Raw genomic sequence first — 18,303 nt, forward strand, 5'->3', positions numbered from 1 at the left:
ATACAGAAGTTATGTCTTTTTTTAAATTATATTTTCAGATTTTGGATAATTCTTACTATTCTTAATATTAATCAATTATCTAATCAAAATAAATTAAAATTTTGTTTTTATTTTTTAATTTATTTATACATTTTATTCATTAAGGATTAAACGATATTAACCACTCTAACTTTCAACGTGAGAGCTCCATTGCGAAAATTTACTTCGCAAATAATAGTTTTTAATTATATAATTAAAAAAATTGTTTGATTTAATTATATAATTATATATGTTTTTAATTTTTTAAAATACTTTTTCAGATAACAATACAATATATATATAGAAATTATCTTTTTTAATTATATTTTTAGATTTTGGATAATTCAATATTCTATTTTTAATTATATAATTAATAATTTTATTTAATTAATATTTAGTTATATAATTTATGTTTTTAACTTTTTTACTTAAAGACTTTTTCAGATAACAATACAATATATACAGAAGTTATCTCTTTTTTAAAATTATATTTTCAGATTTTGGATAATTCTTACTATTCTTAATATTAATCAATTATCTAATCAAAATCAATTAAAATTTCGTTTTTATTTTTTAATTTATTTATACATTTTATTCATTAATGATATAAACGATATTAACCACTTTAACTGAGAGCTCCATTTTGAAAACTTACTTCACGTATAGTAGATAGATATGATTACACTAGATTCGACACCATAACATTTATGAGCCCAGAAATGTCCATATACAATACAATAGGCTTTACGAGCCGAGGAGCGTTCATATACATCTATAGGAAGACGAGGGGTGCCCAGTGCTTGACTATTTTCTCTCTTATGCTAGACGACAGACATTATTTTATAATGTAGCATGCTAACTGCATTAGATGGCTTGGCTCTCGTCCAACAGGTTCAATGGGAAAAACTTTTGGCTGGTTAGGGACTCCCAGCGTTTCTCTGTGACTGTTAGGAGTATGTTACAGCTTAAACATCTATTACCAACGTTTCTTCGGTGTTCTGTTGGTAATGGTACCACCGCTTCCTTCTGATTTGATTTCTGGACAGAACTAGGGCCTCTACATTTGTTATTCGGCTCTACTGCATCTAGGACACTAAGGCTTCCAATCTCTGCAACTGTTGCTGATGCAGTCAGGGATGGTCACTGGAACCTCCCTTCAGCTAGAAGTCAAAACGCAGTAACACTGCAGATTGTTCTCACCACCACTCCGGTCCCTGCTCCTGCTAACGACAAAGACTCCTTTCTTTGGGGATCTCACACGGGTAGGTTTGGGGCTAAATTCTCCTCTTCAGTCACTTGGGATTTTTTGCGTCAACGATCTCCCGCTGTTGAGTGGCATGAGGTAGTTTGGTTCAGGGAAGAAGTTTCCCGTTATTCCTTTATCACCTGGTTGTCTTTTTTGGGAAGACTACCAACTAGAGATCGTCTAATTTCTTGGGGTTTAGCAGTTCCAGATCGTTGTGTCTTGTGCTCTTCTCACCTTGAATCTCACCAGCACTTATTTTTTGAGTGTTTATTCGCGGCGTCTATCTGGTCCATGTTTTGTGGCAGATTTATCACCTCCCCACCATCGGATCTCTCCTCTGTGGTTTTGATGATTACAAGATACAATGGCCTATATTCATCACAAGTGAAGACTATCATGAAGCTACTACTGCAGGTTATTGTCTACTCCCTATGGCGCGAGCGTAATGCAAGAATTTTCAGGGATGTTGCCCGCCAACCGGTGGCTTTCTTCAGGATTGTGGACCGGATTATGAGAGACAGGTTGCTCTCGCTCTCTCCGGCTCCTGATCAAGCTCATTCTCTTCTAGAGCTTTACTTTTGGTTTGTTGATCCTTTTAGCTAATGTTGTTTCTTGTTCTAGTTTCTATTTCAGTTTATTTCCTCTTGCTCTTGTAATAAGTTGCTAATGCAACATGTAAAACTCAGAAAATGATTATAAATCTTAACATTTAGACCAAAAAAAACTGCATTAGATAATGGAAATAGTGCATTCAATATCATTCCATAAAATCAACATTTGCTCGACAATAAATGTTAGACGGTATGATCGCATCATAATAACAAGAGTTCGTGGAAACCCCTTAGTTCATTGGTTTAACTAAGAGTTTTTTAACAAGAGTTCATGGAAGTGTGCAGTTCAGACCTTAGAAGATTGCAAATTATGATATTGGTGCATGAAAGCCATGTGTACATTGTTGTTAAGTCACTTAGTTATAGTATTCACATGTTTTCTTGCTTCTCGTGGGAAATTGGGACTTGATCCAAATATTCAGTCTATCACAGGGCCACCTCATATATTCGCTCTGTCTTCCTTAAACTATAGTATTTATTTTCTTTAAGTATTAAACTCTCCTTAGTTACTAACGTGTATGTGTTTTGAAGCACCAATTCTTTTGACAACTTGTATAGAATACACTCACTATCATGGCAGAGTACTGCAACTCCAACTAAGGCTCTGGATTCATTAAATATATTGCTAATTTATGTGAAGTGTAAATTTTTATTTTTTTATGGGTCCTATAAATATTATACCCCTTTAGGAAATATTACTCCTTTAAGAAAAGATTGAGGTAACAGGCCAAATCTTACTCCTTTAAGAAAAGCAAATTCTATCACCAAAAGAACAAACCCTAACCCAAGAAATAGTTTTTGTTGTCATTGTGATGGGATAAGATGGATCTACAAAGAGAGTTTCACATGACAGGAGGAGTAGGGAAAACTAGTTATGCAAGAAACTCTTCCTTCCAGGTTCTTGATATTATAAGTATCTTCACTTCCTTCGTAATCTTGACACCTATAGTTACCCTTTTTGTTGTTTTGATATTTGCAGAAGAAAGCCTATGATCAGGCAAAAGACATAATACTAAAGACACTGCAACAACTCTACAAAGAGACAAGACCCAAGAGTCTAGGAATAGCTGACTTGGGATGTTCTTCAGGACCAAATACTCTTTCCACCATTAGAGACATCATCAAAGCCGTCATAGTTGCTCACCACCGTGAGATACCAAACGAGCCTTTGCCGGAATTCAGTGTCTCCCTTAACGATCTTCCCCGAAATGACTTCAACTCTATATTCAAGTCCTTGCCTGACTTTCACATAGAGCTCAAGAGAGATACCAAGAATGATCATTCCCCTTCAGTTTTCATTGCAGCCTTCCCTGGATCATTTTATGGAAGGCTATTCCCTGAAAATACCATCCACTTCATATATGCCTCTTTCAGCTTACACTGGCTTTCCAAGGTGAACAGAGTGATATGCCGGTCCTAGTCAAAACCTAGTGAAACATTCGTTTTTTGGCCTCCAAATTTTTTTAAAGATAATAGATACATTGTATGACTCTTAAACTATATTAAAACATTTGTTAAAGATATATCTTAATAATTTTTATGGCCTGTTAAATCTCAATAACAATCTTGGTAAGAACTGTAATTCAATATAGATAGATACCTTCAAGTGTAAGTATATATATATATACTGAGTATTTTTTTTTTTTGCAGATTCCTCCAGCTTTGTATGACGATCAAGGCAAGTCCATAAACAAAGGGTGTATTAACATCTGCTCATCGAGTCCTGAAGCTGTTTCCAAAGCTTACTACAGCCAGTTCAAGGAAGATTTCTCCATGTTCCTCCGGTCTCGATCAAAAGAGGTGGTTGCTGCAGGCAGAATGGTTCTCATAATACTCGGAAGAGAAGGTCCCGAACATGTTGGTAGAGGAAACTCTTTCTTATGGGAACTTCTCGCAAGAGCCATAGCAGATCTTGTCTCACAAGTATATATATTATGTATATATATGATCTTCTGATTTCAAGACGATGGATGTTATTTAGAAACCATGTAACTGTTTCCATTTAATTGTAGGGAGAAATTGAGGAAGAGAAGCTGGATTCTTACGAGCTGCACTTTTACGCCCCAAGTGCTGCTGAGATAGAAGGTGAAGTGAACAAAGAAGGGTCTTTTGAATTAGAGAAGTTAGAGATGTTGGAAGTAGACATGGAGTGGGGCAACGAGGATGGTATCAGTTACGGCAAGGCGGTTGCAAAGACGATAAGAGCGGTTCAAGAGTCAATGCTTGCTTCACACTTCGGAGAAGAGATTTTGAACAAGCTGTTTGATACATATGGTAGAATAATTGACGAGGAGATTGCTAAGGAAGACATAAAACACATCACATTTGTTGTTGTCCTGAGAAGGAAGCTCTGACACATTGAAAAATCGAAGAAGTGAGACCTCCCTTGAGTTCCACGTAACCAAAGGGAGATTACTATTCAGACTTCTACTAAACGCACCGTTACACTAGACATCATCTATAGTAAAACCAAAACTTTTTTTAAACTTTTTTTATAGATTACTATTTAGACTCGTCTAGTGTTTGCTTTTGAAACTTTTAATGTTCTCAGAAACATACAATTTTGCTTCCAAGATTTGTATTCTTATAAATCAAATGAATGAATCGATAATTATAATATACAAATATCATCACAAATTTAAAGATATAAACTCATTTGAACTAAACGAAGACTTAAAATTTTCTTGAATTTTCATTTCTATATATTCATTATCTACTTGTAATAAATAACAGGAGCATTAGATCTAGCATCCCACATGCCACCTTCTTTCAAATACTCAAGATACCTAGAAAACTCAGGCTTCCTAGTCGTTGACTTCTTCTTCTTTCCGTATAAAAAGCTAAAGATAGGGTGGCTAAATTTGCTTGTTGGTTTGACTTTCTTGGATTTTTGACGAGGAATTTCCTCGAGGATGGTCGGAGCACCACCAGCACCAAGCTTTATAGATGGAGCGTAGTAAGGAACACTCGTCGATCTTCTTAGCTTGGCTCCGAGTAAGCTGAAAGTTGAATCATCACTTACTCGCTGGTAGCCTCCACGACGGCTTCTTGTCCTAGTGCTAAAGCTTCTTAGCATTTGCATCTCTTGATTGTCTTAATTAACTGTGAAAGGTAGAAAAGTCTATAAGATGATGTAAAGAGAGGAAGTGAAGAGAAGGTTTAGTAGTTGCTTTTTCGTTGTTGTTGTGAACTTGTAATGAGCAAAAGGTTCATCTGTGTTGTTATATATGGAGATATGATGAGTTTTTATGGTTGTTTCTTATTTAATTTGAACGTAGAAATGGTCAGAGTTTGGCTGCCAGTTAGAAAAGTTTAAATATTATTTTTATGTTTTAGTTAATAGAAATTAAATGATAAGAGGGATGGACGACTCCTTGAGGTTCTTTGACTTTTCAAATCTATCCTAACGCAATCCTTGACCTGATCATCATCAATGAACTTCCACGAGACTCGGTTTATATTACATTAATAGAATTAGCATCTGAAAATAACACGATTTTGTTGTTCAAACATTAGTCAAATAAATGAATTACTTTTTTTCAAGAAATCGTCTAATGGTTCTAGATAACATCTTTATAGAACTTGACAATTTAACTAGCGCGACTTTTCCTTTTTTTTGTAAAAAGACTTTTCCTTTTTTTAAGAAAATCATATGATTGATATATACCAAGGTCGAAGTCAATAAACCAAGGCTCTACCTTTCTCCTTAGTTGAATCTGTTCCAAGCCTCCTACAAATTTCGAAACATTAACACAACTTTGTTTGAAGTGTTACAAAACATGAGATATATGTGTAAGTTACCTTATGAAGATCAAAGACCTTTTTAGCAGATATATTTTGGGTGAATGTTTGCACCTCTTTGCTGTAATTTGTCTGGACAAGACAAAGTGTACGTTGCTTTCCTGTAAGCTCTTTTAATAGCTGCTGATGTTTCACAACAAGAGAAAAAGACAAGATCTGGTTCATGTAATTTCATTACGAGCTTCTTGATGATGGATTCCACCAAAAGAACCATAGAAACGGACGTGACCAGTGTTCGACTGAAACAAGAATGGTGTAGGACGGACCTATTCCCCGCAGAGAAATGCATATCCAAGGAACTTCTTCACTAATTTAATAACCAGAAGACGAAACTCTTCTAATGATTTCCGTAGACTGAATAATTAAGTTATTATTCAATAAGAGTAGAAGATTTTAGGACAAATATAATTTCCATAAAATGAATGCAACTTTGTACGCCAGAAAAAAGCCACTAAGTTTATGATAACATATGGAAGATAAGGTATAAGTTGATACTACTGCACTAGATTGCAAGCTGGCTAGCTATATGCCTATATCATAAAAGCGATAGCAATGTGATAAGAAGGTTTCATGGACTAGTGGTTGTTACTATATAACTTCGACAACTTCTTTTACTTTAAAAAGTGTAGTTTTTGCTTTAGAAATTTTTAATTTGTAAATTCGACGGTTTTACAACTTTACATTGTGCTATCTCATTCTCACATAACTCTCGGAAATTACAATGTTTCAAGATGAAGAATCTCCCAATCACCTACCGGATGAAGAATGTTTCCAAAAAAGTATTGATTCTCATGAATTATATCACCGAGTATAGATAATATATATATTGGAAAATATAAAAGAAAAAAAGAAAGAAATGTATAGGGACCAAACACTTAGATCAAAAGCAATGGTGTCGCCCACCTTCCTATCACTTATCTTTAAACCCATTTTCTTTATATTTTTTTTGTTTGTGTCTCTGTCACTGAATTTTCTATTAAATTAAGTAGTATAATGGTTCAAATATATTCATAGGGATTCTATATAATTTCTTTTGTTAATGATCTCCCTAATAATGAAATATAATAAAAATGTTGGTGTAATTTATAGATTGACAAATGGTACTAATATTATGCCACAAGGATCACGTACATATTCACTAGAAGACATGAGAATGATATCACTCACGCTAATGATTAAAACCATTGTTTCTATTCATTTGCAAGTTAAGATTCATCATTAATAATTCACATTCCCCACATTCTCCACCATATATAACCTTAAGAAACACTCTTTCTTTAAGTAAAATTATTTAGAAAAAAAAAGACAAGGTTGGATGATTGATACAATAAAAGATCCTCTCAAAAACTTGAAGGGCAAAAAAAAAAAAAAAACAGAGAAAGACACAGAAACGACTAACTTAAGAGGCTCCTCATGTCATGTTCATGAGGACATGGCCACATGGTAGGTTATGTCATTTAGACCCCACAACTTCTCATCTCACTTTCTTTGTCCCCAACCTCCACCACTTTATCAAATTTGTCACTCTCTCACTAGATTTCGAATCTCATGTGTGTGGGTCAATGTTGCTTTCTATTTAAAGCTAAGAATAATTATATCAAATGGATTACTTTTCTCCCCACACATATAACTCGAGTCTATCTTTCTCTCTTTAGTTTTAAACCCCAAAGGAAAAGATAAGAGCTTTAAGTTTCTTTACCTTCTCTACATGGACTTGTCTGTACTTGAAAGAGTTAAATGGCTGCAGCAGCAACAAATGGTCTCACCTGAATTTTTTGAGATACTTGGCTCAGATGGGAGAGAAGAGCTCAAAAGGGTTGAGAGTTATTTGGGAAACAATAATGATGAGTGGCAGAGTTTCAGACATTATGAAACTATTGATGGCTGCATCTCCAGGACAAGTAGCTTCCAAATGGAACAAGTGAAGAACAATGAAGAGAACAGAGCCACTGCCTTGCAGCACAAGAGAAAAACAGAGGTTTGTAGCTCAAGAAACCATTGATTTTTGGAGTTTAGATTTTATTTTTGAAACATTGATATTGATTGTTTTTTTCTTTTTTTTTCTTTTAAATCAACTTTTGGTTATAGGGTAAGACAGAAAAGATAGAGAACAAGAAGAATAAAAAGATCAAAACAGAGGATGAAACAGAGTCCAGCATGAAAGGAAAATCAAACATGAGCAACTCAGAGACATCCTCAGAGATTCAGAAGCGAGACTACATCCATGTGAGAGCTAGACGAGGTGAAGCCACAGACAGACATAGCTTAGCAGAAAGGGTAAGAGTTGTTACAGAGATTGAATTCAGAGAAACTAGCTTGTAGTGTTTTGTCTGAGTGTTCTTTTTGGTGGGATTATGGCAGGCAAGGAGAGAAAAGTTAAGCAAGAAGATGAAATGTCTTCAAGACATTGTTCCTGGATGCAACAAAGTTACTGGTAAAGCCGGTATGCTTGATGAGATCATCAACTATGTCCAATCTCTGCAACAACAAGTCGAGTTCTTGTCTATGAAACTCTCTGTCTTAAATCCAGAGCTTGAGTATCACATCAATGAATTATCCACCAAACAGGTGAAAACAAACTCCATTCTCCAAGAATTATCTGACCTTTCCACATTTATTGACTGGTTTAAACTGTAATATAGTTTCAGGCTTGCTTCACTGATCTTCCAGAAGCTGTCTCGAAGCAGTCAATGATGGTGGATGCAAGTTCTTTTCCATTACAACATCAAGAATCTTTAGATTACTCTGTCATAAACTCAATCCAAACCACAACTCTCGGCTCTGTAATAATCTTTTCCCTCAGGCAAATCTTTCTTTATTACTTAATTCTTGTTTCTTGTCCCTGAAGCAACCTATTTCCATTTGTTTTCTTTCCTGCAGAAAGATCAAACATCTTCAGGCTGGGAAATTCACTCACAGTCTCTTTACAACAACTTGAGAACCGATTCAGACTCAAGTTTCTTCAGCCTCAAGTAACAAATTAGGGATAAGGCTCACTGAAAAAGATGGCAATTTTTTTGTCTTATCATTTTCTCTATGTTATCTGAAATCTGAACCAGAAAGACAGAGGAAACCAATCCAAAGATCTTTCAATCTGCTGTATAAGAAAATTTATATTCTAGGGGATATGTATGTGTTGAAGAAAGAAAAAAAAAACTCTTGTGGTCACAACAATTCCTTGTTGTACATTGTAGTATATAATTTTTTTTTGTAGTATATTAAAAATATCTCCAAAATAAATTTATTTCTCACCCAACTTTTATTATTTAATGATTTACAAATTACAAACTATTCTCCTCACAGTACATTCCCCCTATCAAATTACAACTACACTTAACATTAATGGAAGCTCTTTAGACTGGTATCAACATATACAAACCCTAAGTCAACAAAGAGAGAACCACACAAAAAAATGATAGCTTCTTAAAAAAAGTAAGTTAACAAAACTTATGATTTTATCTTTTTCTTCTTGAGAATGAATCTGAACCCAAAAAGACCAGACTTCTTTGGAGATGGTGCTGTTACTACAGGTTCCTGATACGTAACTGGAGCAACAACAACCTGTGAAGTAGTTGCTTCTTCTTGTGGTGTGGAGGATTCTTCTTCTTCTTCTACTACTTCTTCAAGAGCTCTAAGCAACTCAGATGCACCCACCTTAGCTTCTTCGGTTCCATTGTTGGATATCAAGAGAAGAGATGAGTAAATATTAAGGCCTTCCCTCACCACAAGATAACAATACTCTATCTTCTCCACACAGAGCTGGAGTAGGATGGAGATTGCATTTTCTAGCTCCTCAGAAACATTTGAGTCCAGTAGCTCAGCTATTGAAGCTAAACAACCAGGAGTTTCGGTTACACAAACCCTACCTTTCTCAGTGTTGCAGAGATTCTTCAGCATGATGATTGAGTGTTTGCTGAAGACGTTTTGTTGCAAGAAAGATGTGAGCTTATGGACAAAACCGAGAGAGACCATTTCCACACAAATCTCATTGCTTGAAGACATGTTCTTGAGTGTGATCATAGCTTGTTCTTGAAGATGTTCTGCTCCAGACTCAGCTATCTTCAAAAGGGCAGAGAGGGAGCTTGTTGAAGTTATCTTGGAGAGACTTTGTGGGTGGTTAGAGAGAACCTCGAGTACGTTCAAAGCTTCTTCAGCTACTAACTCTGACCCAAGAAAGACACACAACATTTCAAACAAGTCTTTCTCCAAGCTCTCTATAGCCTTCCTGTTTCCACTGAGGAAAGTCAATAACAAATCCAAACCACTCTTTACTACGTCTCCCTCAGAGCCATTTCTCTCATGAGCATTCTTCAAGAATGTGATAAGCGGCTCAAGAAACTTACTAGGAGACACAGACCGAACAGCCCTAGAATCTTTCTCAAAAAGACTTCTCACATCTTGAACAGCCTTGACCTGAGCATCCCATGGAAGCTTACTGAGTTCACATAATGGCTCTATCTCCACCTCACTGTGAAGAGTGGAATCAGTGACTTCAGTACCTGACTCAGAAGCTATAGTCTGCATTGGCATGAAGTAGCCACCCCTTGACATCCTAGAGTAAGATGGCGAATCAGTGGAGAAGCTAGAGCTGAAGTCTCTACTAGTAAAGCAGCTGAGATCAGGTATATTGTACAGAGAACTTGTAAAACTAGCAATGGAGAAGTCAAGATTCTGTGAAGCGTTGTTTGTGTGATTCATTGCTGGATCTTGAACATCAAGACCGTGCTTCTTGCACCATTTTGATATCTGATCCTTCATCGCTACATTGGACTGCAATGTGAAATCATCTAGTACCCTTTTTGATACAGGACACGTGTCATTACCTAAATCAAACCATCTCTGAATCGACATCCTCTCAAAGGTGTGGCCTGAGGAGATGATGACAGGATCATACATGACGGTAAGAGAAAGAGGACACTTGAACTGTTCAGGAAGTGTATCACTGTTGTGTTCCTCAGAACACCCGGCTTCTGCAACACTAGCACACACAGAATCATTATGTCTGAGAGAGTTATCTTTGTGATCACTCCAAATGATTTTCTCATGCTTCTTCAGGAGGCAGAGGAGATACTTCAGAATCTGTCTCTTGTTCCCTTCACACTCTCCTAGCTTCCCATAAAGAGACTTTAAGGACCTTCTCTCTACCGCAACGGCTTCAGGTGTTGAGAGCTGGAGCTTTAGTGCTGCAAAATGGAAATCTCTTATCTCATCAGAAGACACAGAAGAAGATGTGCTCCGTCTCATCAGTTCCCTAATAGCTTTCCCAGCTTCTTCTTCAGATGATTCTAGAGACAACACTGTTGACTTAAGATCTTGGAGAACCTCAAGTATCTGCAAGCAACAATTCATTCAGCATTTTCCACAAAACAAGAAAAGTCATAAAGAATATAAGCTCCCACATCGGAGTTTAGCTGGGATATGAAGGACCAATCCACTTATTACCAATAAGTTTTAAGTTGGAAGCTCATGATAAACCCGAATTTAACAAAAAGATAAAACAGTTTGGTTACAAACCTTGATAGACAAAGCAGTAGGTACCATGGTTCTGATGTCAGATAAGCTTTGCTCTAATAACTTTTTGGATCTAGAACCTCTTGAGAGTATAGCATCTCCTGTTACTGCCTGAAGATTGAAGCAAAACATATTAATCACATTAGGCAGTGATAAAAAAAAAAGTAAATAAAATGTTAAGAGGAAGGTGACAAACCATGTAGAGTTTACTGGATTCACTGCAGTACTGAAGAAGCAGCTTAGCTTTCTCCAAAGCTTTGTTGAGCAAACAAAGAGTGTGTATCCCTGTGGTAGATCCAGGTCTAGCAGCTTCTATTTCAGGAAAGATTTTCATAACTCTATCAACTATGTTCTTCAAGGCTAAGCACATGGAAGAGTGCATCTGAAGTAGAGCAAGACCAAACTTATTATTACAATAACATAACTTTAAGGCAAACAATAATAAAAAAAAATCAACATAAGAGCTTCTTAGAACCAACCTTGAAGGAGTAAGACATGTTCTCTATACGTTGAGTGGTGTCAATTCTCATCTAAACAAGAAAGTTTCTAAATTCTGCAAGTTTTATAAACATATAAAGGTTCTTTTAGGACAAGCTCTCCAACCAAACCAAAGCAGAGATAACTGTAAGAAAACTGACTTACCCTATGATCTCAGCTTATCCTTCTCCACAATCACAAACAGTTTCAAAGCCCTAGAACATAAAGCTGAAGACTTTCCCAGCAGAGCCACTTTGAATCAGCAAAAGAAACAAGAAGTGATTGATAAAAAGCGAGAACTTCAGCTAAGACCTTGAGCATAACTCCTTCAACTTAAACAAACCCCTAAAAGGAACAAACTGAAACTCTCTGTTTTTTTCCGGGAAACAAAGACTAACTTTTTCTTGGTGGGTCAAGAAAAAGATTCAGTCTTTCGAGGTTAGTTCGTGCAAAGATCGCTCGAGGGTTGAATAAAAAGGTATAAACTTTGGAGAACAGAGAAGGAGATGAGATGTTAGGGAAAAGCAGAGAGAGAAATAAAAACAGAGTGCTGAAGTGTTAAAGTGACAGCCTTTGATGAATGACGGTCGCTTTTAAATCGTTGAGCTTGAAAATTAGAAAAGGTTGATGATTGGGCTGTGACGGATTCTACGTGACCAGCGTGTTTGGTCCAAAGGGATTACGGGTGGTTACATCATAAGAGTGCCGTGTCAAGCGCAGACTAAATTGAAAGGACGAGGTCTTAATGGTGCTCGTAATGGTCAGGTCAATAGACATGCAAACAATTTTATATTCTTAGTAATTCTTTCACAACTTTTTTAAACTTTTTTTTCCTTTTTTCTTTAGTGGAAAGAATCTGAATAATAGTCTTTTTCTCTTTTTTGTTTCTTTTTCTCTTTAAAAAAATATTATCGTTTTAAAGTTTGTTAAACTAATGATTTTAACCATTCTTTCTAATAGATTGATAGTGATGCAAGTAAGCTCGCTTTTTTCTGGTCGTAAAGATATATTGGTCTCTATGCTATGGTGTCTGATGGCGTCTTAAGTAAAATATTTGTCATTTCTTTGGTCTTACCTTTTCTATTCATGGTGAGTAGAAGTTAAGTAACTACACAGTTGTTCATCAAATGTCAATATGCACATATACTTGACAAAATCGTTTTTTTAACGTGAACTATTCAAAAGGCATATTTCTCAAAAAAACTATTCAAAAGGCACTTACGCGTCAAAAAACATGTTATGTTGCTTTGGTGTTACTATTGCGAAATATTTTTTAGTGTATTATTTATTTGCCAACAAAATTACATTACGAAGTTTAAAGTCATTCCGAAGTTTGTGGAAAATTTTGACTCCAACGTGTAAATCTTCCAAAATCTAAAAATGTTATTTTGTTTAGTTACCCATTAGAAAGAACACAGGTAACATATATAAGAGAGTGCGTTGGATAATGGATAGTATACTTTCTTGCGACCACATCCTCGCAAACGCATATTATCAACATTTGTGTAGACTTGTCGTCGCAGTCCGTTGACTTGTCCACCTTTTATTCTTCCTCCACTTGCTAAATGCCTAATCTAAACTGATTTTTTCTACGAATGTATGTCTTGCATAGAATAGCTTATCTCCTTATGATATTGTACGATAATCTCTTTATCCTAGTATAATACCCTAGAGCTGAATAACTTATGATTATATTGTAGGGAACTAATTCAAGCATCGGAAGTTTACAGTTTTGGTAGTCGATATCATGGGCTTAAAGTTCTATTTTCCTAGATTTGGTGATGGATGATTTACATTTACAGTGAATAATAGATGATTTACATTGTACAGTGTCTGCTACTTGGGTTTATTTAGATTTGATGATTGATGATTTACATTATACGGTGAATAATATTGTTAGTAGTTGGTAATAGAAATCATGGGTTTACAAAATTTTCTTTTATAAGTTAAATAAGTATGGCTATTGTTTGTTCTAAAACTGATAAAGTTGTGTCATAAAATGGACATAACATCAATGTCCTAATGTTAAATGCATAAATGCTCCTTAATGGCCAGAGCGAGAACAAGAATTTGTTATCTGATGTAACCTGCTTGATGGCTCTGACCTAAAGTTGGCCTACCAAAAACCAAATATTTGGATTTTCCAAATCGAAATTTAATCCACATCATGATTAATGTGGTGGGGAAGAGATTGATTACGAAGAAGAATAAAACATAAGTAGTGTAAGATAGTTATTTAAGTAAATTCTATAAGTCTAGTCAATGATTTAGTATAATTATGTTTTCCCTAAATATATAATATGATTGGCTCCACCTACTCATTGACAAGCAACAACTACTCTCAGCCTCAAAATAAAAGATGCTTAGTTAACTAATTGCGACAACGCTTTACAGAATAAATAAACTAAATCAACTTAATCTTTGGAATGTTTTTCTCTCGTATGATAACCAAGATTGGTTTCAGTGTACCTTTTTTGGTTTAGGTTTTTGTTTTGGTATGGCACACGGATAGAGTTGGTGGTAGACAAAAGTACTGAATAGATATAACGGGTAGGTGAAAGTACATTTTAACGCGCAAGTGGCAAGTGCCTATTTTATATTATCTGTCTACGCCAAGAGAAGTCAAGAAGAGGCACCAACCATAAGAAAGAGGTAACCAATTTAGGAATTGACATTGATGACAGGAAAAAAAAGACAGACTAATGGGAGTTTGACAATGCCCATGACAAGTTAACGATAAATGGGCCTCACGCCCACTTAGAGTATTAAGCTTTGTGAATAATCTAAGCCCGTATAAAATATAGAAAATTTTACGCTCTGGCATACTTTTCACTTATTCATTATCACTCTAACATACTTTCCTCATGTCACATACTTTCTCATGTGCAATTCTCTAATTTACCCTTCAACCAAAACTAGAAACATAATGTTTAAAAAATAAAAACCTAAACCAGATGAATTACTAACAAAGAAAAAAAACTTTATCTTCTCTCCCGAGCCTTTTCCTCCACTCTTCGTTTTCTACAACTGGATCTCCGGTGACCGGCGTGTGGTGGCTCCTTTAGCATCACTGCCGGTCTAGTTTGATTTCTTTAGGTTTCTAGTGTGTATTTTGTATTTTGTTTAAAATTTGGGTGTGGATCTGAAGAATTTAGATCTAAGAGTTCATCTTTGGACATATTTGTCGAGGTGGTCATGGGCTGTCTGGTATAGTGTCCGTCATCGGTGAATCGCGGTGGTATCTACTGGATTCGTGCTCCTGATCTTCCTCCGTTCGATTTGGGTGGGAGAAGCGAAGGATTCATGCTACGTCGTGGCCTTGCGGTGGTCTGGGGATATATGGTTGGGTCCGGAGCCGGTGAAGTGCGTCGATCTCCTCTGCCCATGAGCTTCTCCTGTTTACGGTCCCTTCCTTGTATCTAGATTATCATGGTGTAATTGATGGTTTGAACCCTTTCTATCTTTGATTAGAGTAAAGATGATTATTTCTAGTCTCTATTCAGCAACGGTACGACATCCAAAAGAAATCAAGAAAGTTCAACGCAGCTGTGGACAAAGATAAACTCATGAAAGTTAATGTTTGTTGTATGCTTGGTCACCAACGCAGTTGTGGTCATCTCTCACATCCACTATGTGTGGCCACCATACTATGGTTTACCACAATTATAGGAGTCCTTCTAAGGGTTAGTTTGTACAAAGAATTGCTTACAAGGCTACCAATCATTATCTACACATGTTGATTTCATTTGTGTCAGTAAATGATGTTGTGGTAGTAAATTTTTGCTGCTAGCTTTATTTGTGGTTTGAACCTACAAAATATATGTGTGGTCAATGTAATGTGGCGAGATTATAATTATTTTTGTTCACAAAACAGAGACAACCACAAGTTACATGGCGTCAAACAGCTATCTAAAACACGAATAGAAATTTGCAAAGTGGATTACAAATCTTCGAATCCTAGCAGCAGATTCCTAGAGAAAAAAAATATCTTCGTCAAAAACCAGCACGAGAAGAGACGACATTTATTATCCATCAACTTTCTTTTTTTCTGGATTTGTATTACTTGGTGTCAGATGAATTTTACTTTCCTTTAATCTGACGGTCGTTATTAAAGCACATCACTCCATAAGTCTGACAATTAATTGCAACGAGAGGAGTCCTAGCTAGTTTTTAGCTTTTACAAAACCAGATCGCACATCTCCTTACACACAAGGGTATTTATGTAATAGCAGGTCATAAAGCATGTCTAGAAGTACACCTCCAGCCAGAAGTGTCTTAAACTGTTAAAGGCCCAACGTAAAGTAACCGAGAATGTAAACTTCTCTAAAATATACGATAGAGATACTACCAATTGCAATATCATTCGGCAATTATACTAATCCAGTCGAATAAAATGATTGGCGGCTTATACTTTTACTTACAATATTGCAGCAGCCAAAATAGTCTCCTCCGGACAATTCCGTGCTGTGTCAGGATGCAAATTGAATGATTTTTTAATAAGTTTTATCCTCAAAAACAAAAGTTAAGGTTCTGATGTTTATGATATGATGACATCAAAATATGTGTGGATTCGGGAACATATATGGTAATAAAATAAGTGGATATTCCATTTGCACTTGGTGCCTCCATAATAACACCAACATGAGTTTCTTTATATGTAAAGAAGTAGCAATACAAAGTAGTAAAGAAATGTTAATAGAGGTTTTACGATGGAGCATCTTCGAAACGTCAAATGTGGTCCACTTCAAAGGGATCAGGTGAGATCAGAATCTAATCAAATAAAGAAGTAAACAGAATTTGTTCCCCATCTAGACGGAGACAGTGACAATACCATTTGTTATCTCAAGTCCGATCATACATTACATCAACGAAACGACAAAGATATCAAATTAAGTCGTCTGGTGATGTTTTTGGAGTTCTTATGACGTTCTGGAGACTATAAACAGGGTTTATGTTGTTTAACGTCAGTAAAATATGATTGATGCAATTAACGAGAAGTTGACTAATGTTAAAACTCTTAGATCACCTAATAGGTTTGGGAAATCGCATGTTTGATTTCTATTGGAAGAAGTCTGCCTCCTAAACAAAGTTGATTTATAACATAGTTTAGATTTCACCGTAGGAAGATATGATCAATGTAGTTCCCATCATAACTAAATACTATATTATTATTGTTCAACATTTGGCTCACTGATCCACTATAATAAATCATAAGAACATTGTTCGATTTTTAAACACATTTGCCTCTACTATAGTCCAGTACGTAGAATAATTATTGTGAGCTAAAAGTAGTGTGCAGATTGACCAGCTCAAATCTATCTAAAAGCGAACGACGTTCAAACCTATCATATAATACTTGTTCTATCGTAACATGACTGATCAACCAATGTGGAGTTGGCATAGTTGGCCTAATGGTAAAGGGAGTGTTAATAGCACTCCGGTCTCAAAGAGATGGATGAAACCACATTTTTCATATAAAAAAAAAATAACTGGTCAAGGCCATCGTATTCTCAACAGATTTTGAGTACACATTTGCCTAAAAATCAATTGACAAGACCAAAACGAAGATACAAAAATTGACCACGTTTTCTTAAAAAAAAATTGGTAGTCGACGTTAGTATACGGAAGAATAGCAAATATGAGTGCTTGTTTGCCTTAAGAAATGAAGCGTACAAGTGAAGATACGGATCCAAAATGGAAGAGTCTAAAATAATATTCCAAGAAGACAAGTTGTTGAGTGGGCAAGTGAAGTTGAAAGAAGATGAGTATCTGCCGAAAGAATGTTTTATCACAAACCTTAGAATAGAGACCAAAGAGAGTACTACGAGAAAATATATTTTATCAACTTTTTTTGGAGAAGAAATATATCTTCATCTTTTTGTTATTATACATTTATAACAATAAGTAAAATTAGATGAAAAAAAACCCCCAATATGGATACAACAAAAACAAAGTGAGTGGAGAGGAATAAGAGAAGTTAAACAATGTCCAAAACAAAGGAGGCGTAAGAAAGGCGCAGATGTCGTCGATAAGATTCATCGACGAGATCTTCCCAAGATTTGGAATATGTCTACTTGCATTACCACCCACATGATAAAAATATAAACAAAAACACCTGAATATCTTCGAAAAGGTGCTGCTGTTTTTTTTTTACACCCTTCTCGTGGTTAATCCATAACTTCGGTTAGTACTTAGTATGTTTCCTCTATATATTAGAACATCTATGACTAAAGAAAAAACGTTGAAATATTTTGATGAATAAACTATAAGAAATTGTGTTGATGTGGTTTTGTATCTTCGTATTTTTTTTCTTATTACTCTATTTTCATAACCGTTTCAGGGAAATAATTTGATTTAACTATTTTTGTTTACAGAACTTATGTAAACAGTTTCTTAAACAAATTTATTATGGTTGGAAATCAATATTTAAATCGATGAAAATTAAAAATAATTATTTTTATTATATTTTGAATACTCTTGTACCCGTTCAGTTCTCTATTTAAATTCGGATTTTCGAGCTAGAAAAATAAGAACTGTTCGAGTTTTTGTAAATGTTAGTTTGGTTTTAGTTTTGGTTTTGGCTTTTTCGGTTCGGTTCAGTTTTTGGGTTTTGGATATATGCCCATACTATTGATGTGG

At 35.5% G+C, this 18,303-nt stretch overlaps 5 protein-coding genes across 8 annotated transcripts in view; 3 read left to right on the plus strand and 2 right to left on the minus strand.

Annotated features, from left to right (window-relative positions):
* LOC106361269 (U-box domain-containing protein 5) overlaps positions 1 to 12,233 on the minus strand; it is a 44,308-nt gene extending 32,075 nt beyond the window's left edge. Inside the window, exons 1-5 of one of the 2 annotated variants that reach the window (XM_013830149.3) lie at positions 11,830 to 12,225; positions 11,667 to 11,740; positions 11,384 to 11,569; positions 11,191 to 11,298; positions 8,902 to 11,007 (exon numbers count right to left, since the gene is read on the minus strand). In XM_013830149.3, the coding sequence (XP_013685603.2) occupies positions 9,124 to 11,007; positions 11,191 to 11,298; positions 11,384 to 11,569; positions 11,667 to 11,717 (2,229 nt within the window). In that variant the 5' untranslated portion in view covers positions 11,718 to 11,740; positions 11,830 to 12,225 and the 3' untranslated portion in view covers positions 8,902 to 9,123. Of the gene's footprint in view, positions 1 to 8,901; positions 11,008 to 11,190; positions 11,299 to 11,383; positions 11,570 to 11,666; positions 11,741 to 11,829 lie in introns of those variants that run through there. The other variant, XM_048737824.1, reaches the window with a different exon arrangement.
* On the plus strand, positions 2,440 to 4,229 carry LOC106389803 (probable methyltransferase TCM_000336). Its single transcript, XM_048738923.1, has 4 exons — positions 2,440 to 2,772; positions 2,855 to 3,268; positions 3,526 to 3,798; positions 3,888 to 4,229. The coding sequence occupies exons 1-4, from the start codon at positions 2,698 to 2,700 to the stop codon at positions 4,227 to 4,229; spliced, it is 1,104 nt and encodes a 367-aa protein (XP_048594880.1). The 5' UTR covers positions 2,440 to 2,697.
* Positions 4,420 to 5,284, minus strand: LOC125577087. Its single transcript, XM_048737828.1, has one exon. It carries the CDS (start codon positions 4,955 to 4,957, stop codon positions 4,589 to 4,591), a length of 369 nt encoding a protein of 122 aa, XP_048593785.1. The 5' UTR covers positions 4,958 to 5,284; the 3' UTR covers positions 4,420 to 4,588.
* On the plus strand, positions 7,246 to 8,892 carry LOC106389807 (transcription factor BEE 2). Of its 3 annotated transcripts, none has more exons than XM_013830151.3 (5): positions 7,246 to 7,654; positions 7,765 to 7,953; positions 8,038 to 8,244; positions 8,319 to 8,459; positions 8,557 to 8,892. In XM_013830151.3, the coding sequence occupies exons 1-5, from the start codon at positions 7,385 to 7,387 to the stop codon at positions 8,650 to 8,652; spliced, it is 903 nt and encodes a 300-aa protein (XP_013685605.2). In that variant the 5' UTR covers positions 7,246 to 7,384; the 3' UTR covers positions 8,653 to 8,892. The 3 variants fall into 3 exon arrangements, with proteins under 3 accessions (XP_013685605.2, XP_013685607.2, XP_048593784.1); XM_013830153.3 differs by having other exon boundaries at positions 8,325 to 8,459; XM_048737827.1 differs by having other exon boundaries at positions 8,325 to 8,458; positions 8,553 to 8,892.
* Positions 12,234 to 16,244: 4,011 nt separating the features above from the next.
* LOC111203825 lies at positions 16,245 to 17,769 on the plus strand. Its single transcript, XM_048737508.1, is given in 1 exon segment — positions 16,245 to 17,769. A coding segment is annotated over 1 exon segment (411 nt). The 5' UTR covers positions 16,245 to 17,358.
* Positions 17,770 to 18,303: the final 534 nt, after the last annotated feature.

Source organism: Brassica napus, chromosome A8 (assembly GCF_020379485.1).
Source record: "Brassica napus cultivar Da-Ae chromosome A8, Da-Ae, whole genome shotgun sequence".
Classification (NCBI taxonomy): domain Eukaryota; kingdom Viridiplantae; phylum Streptophyta; class Magnoliopsida; order Brassicales; family Brassicaceae; genus Brassica; species Brassica napus.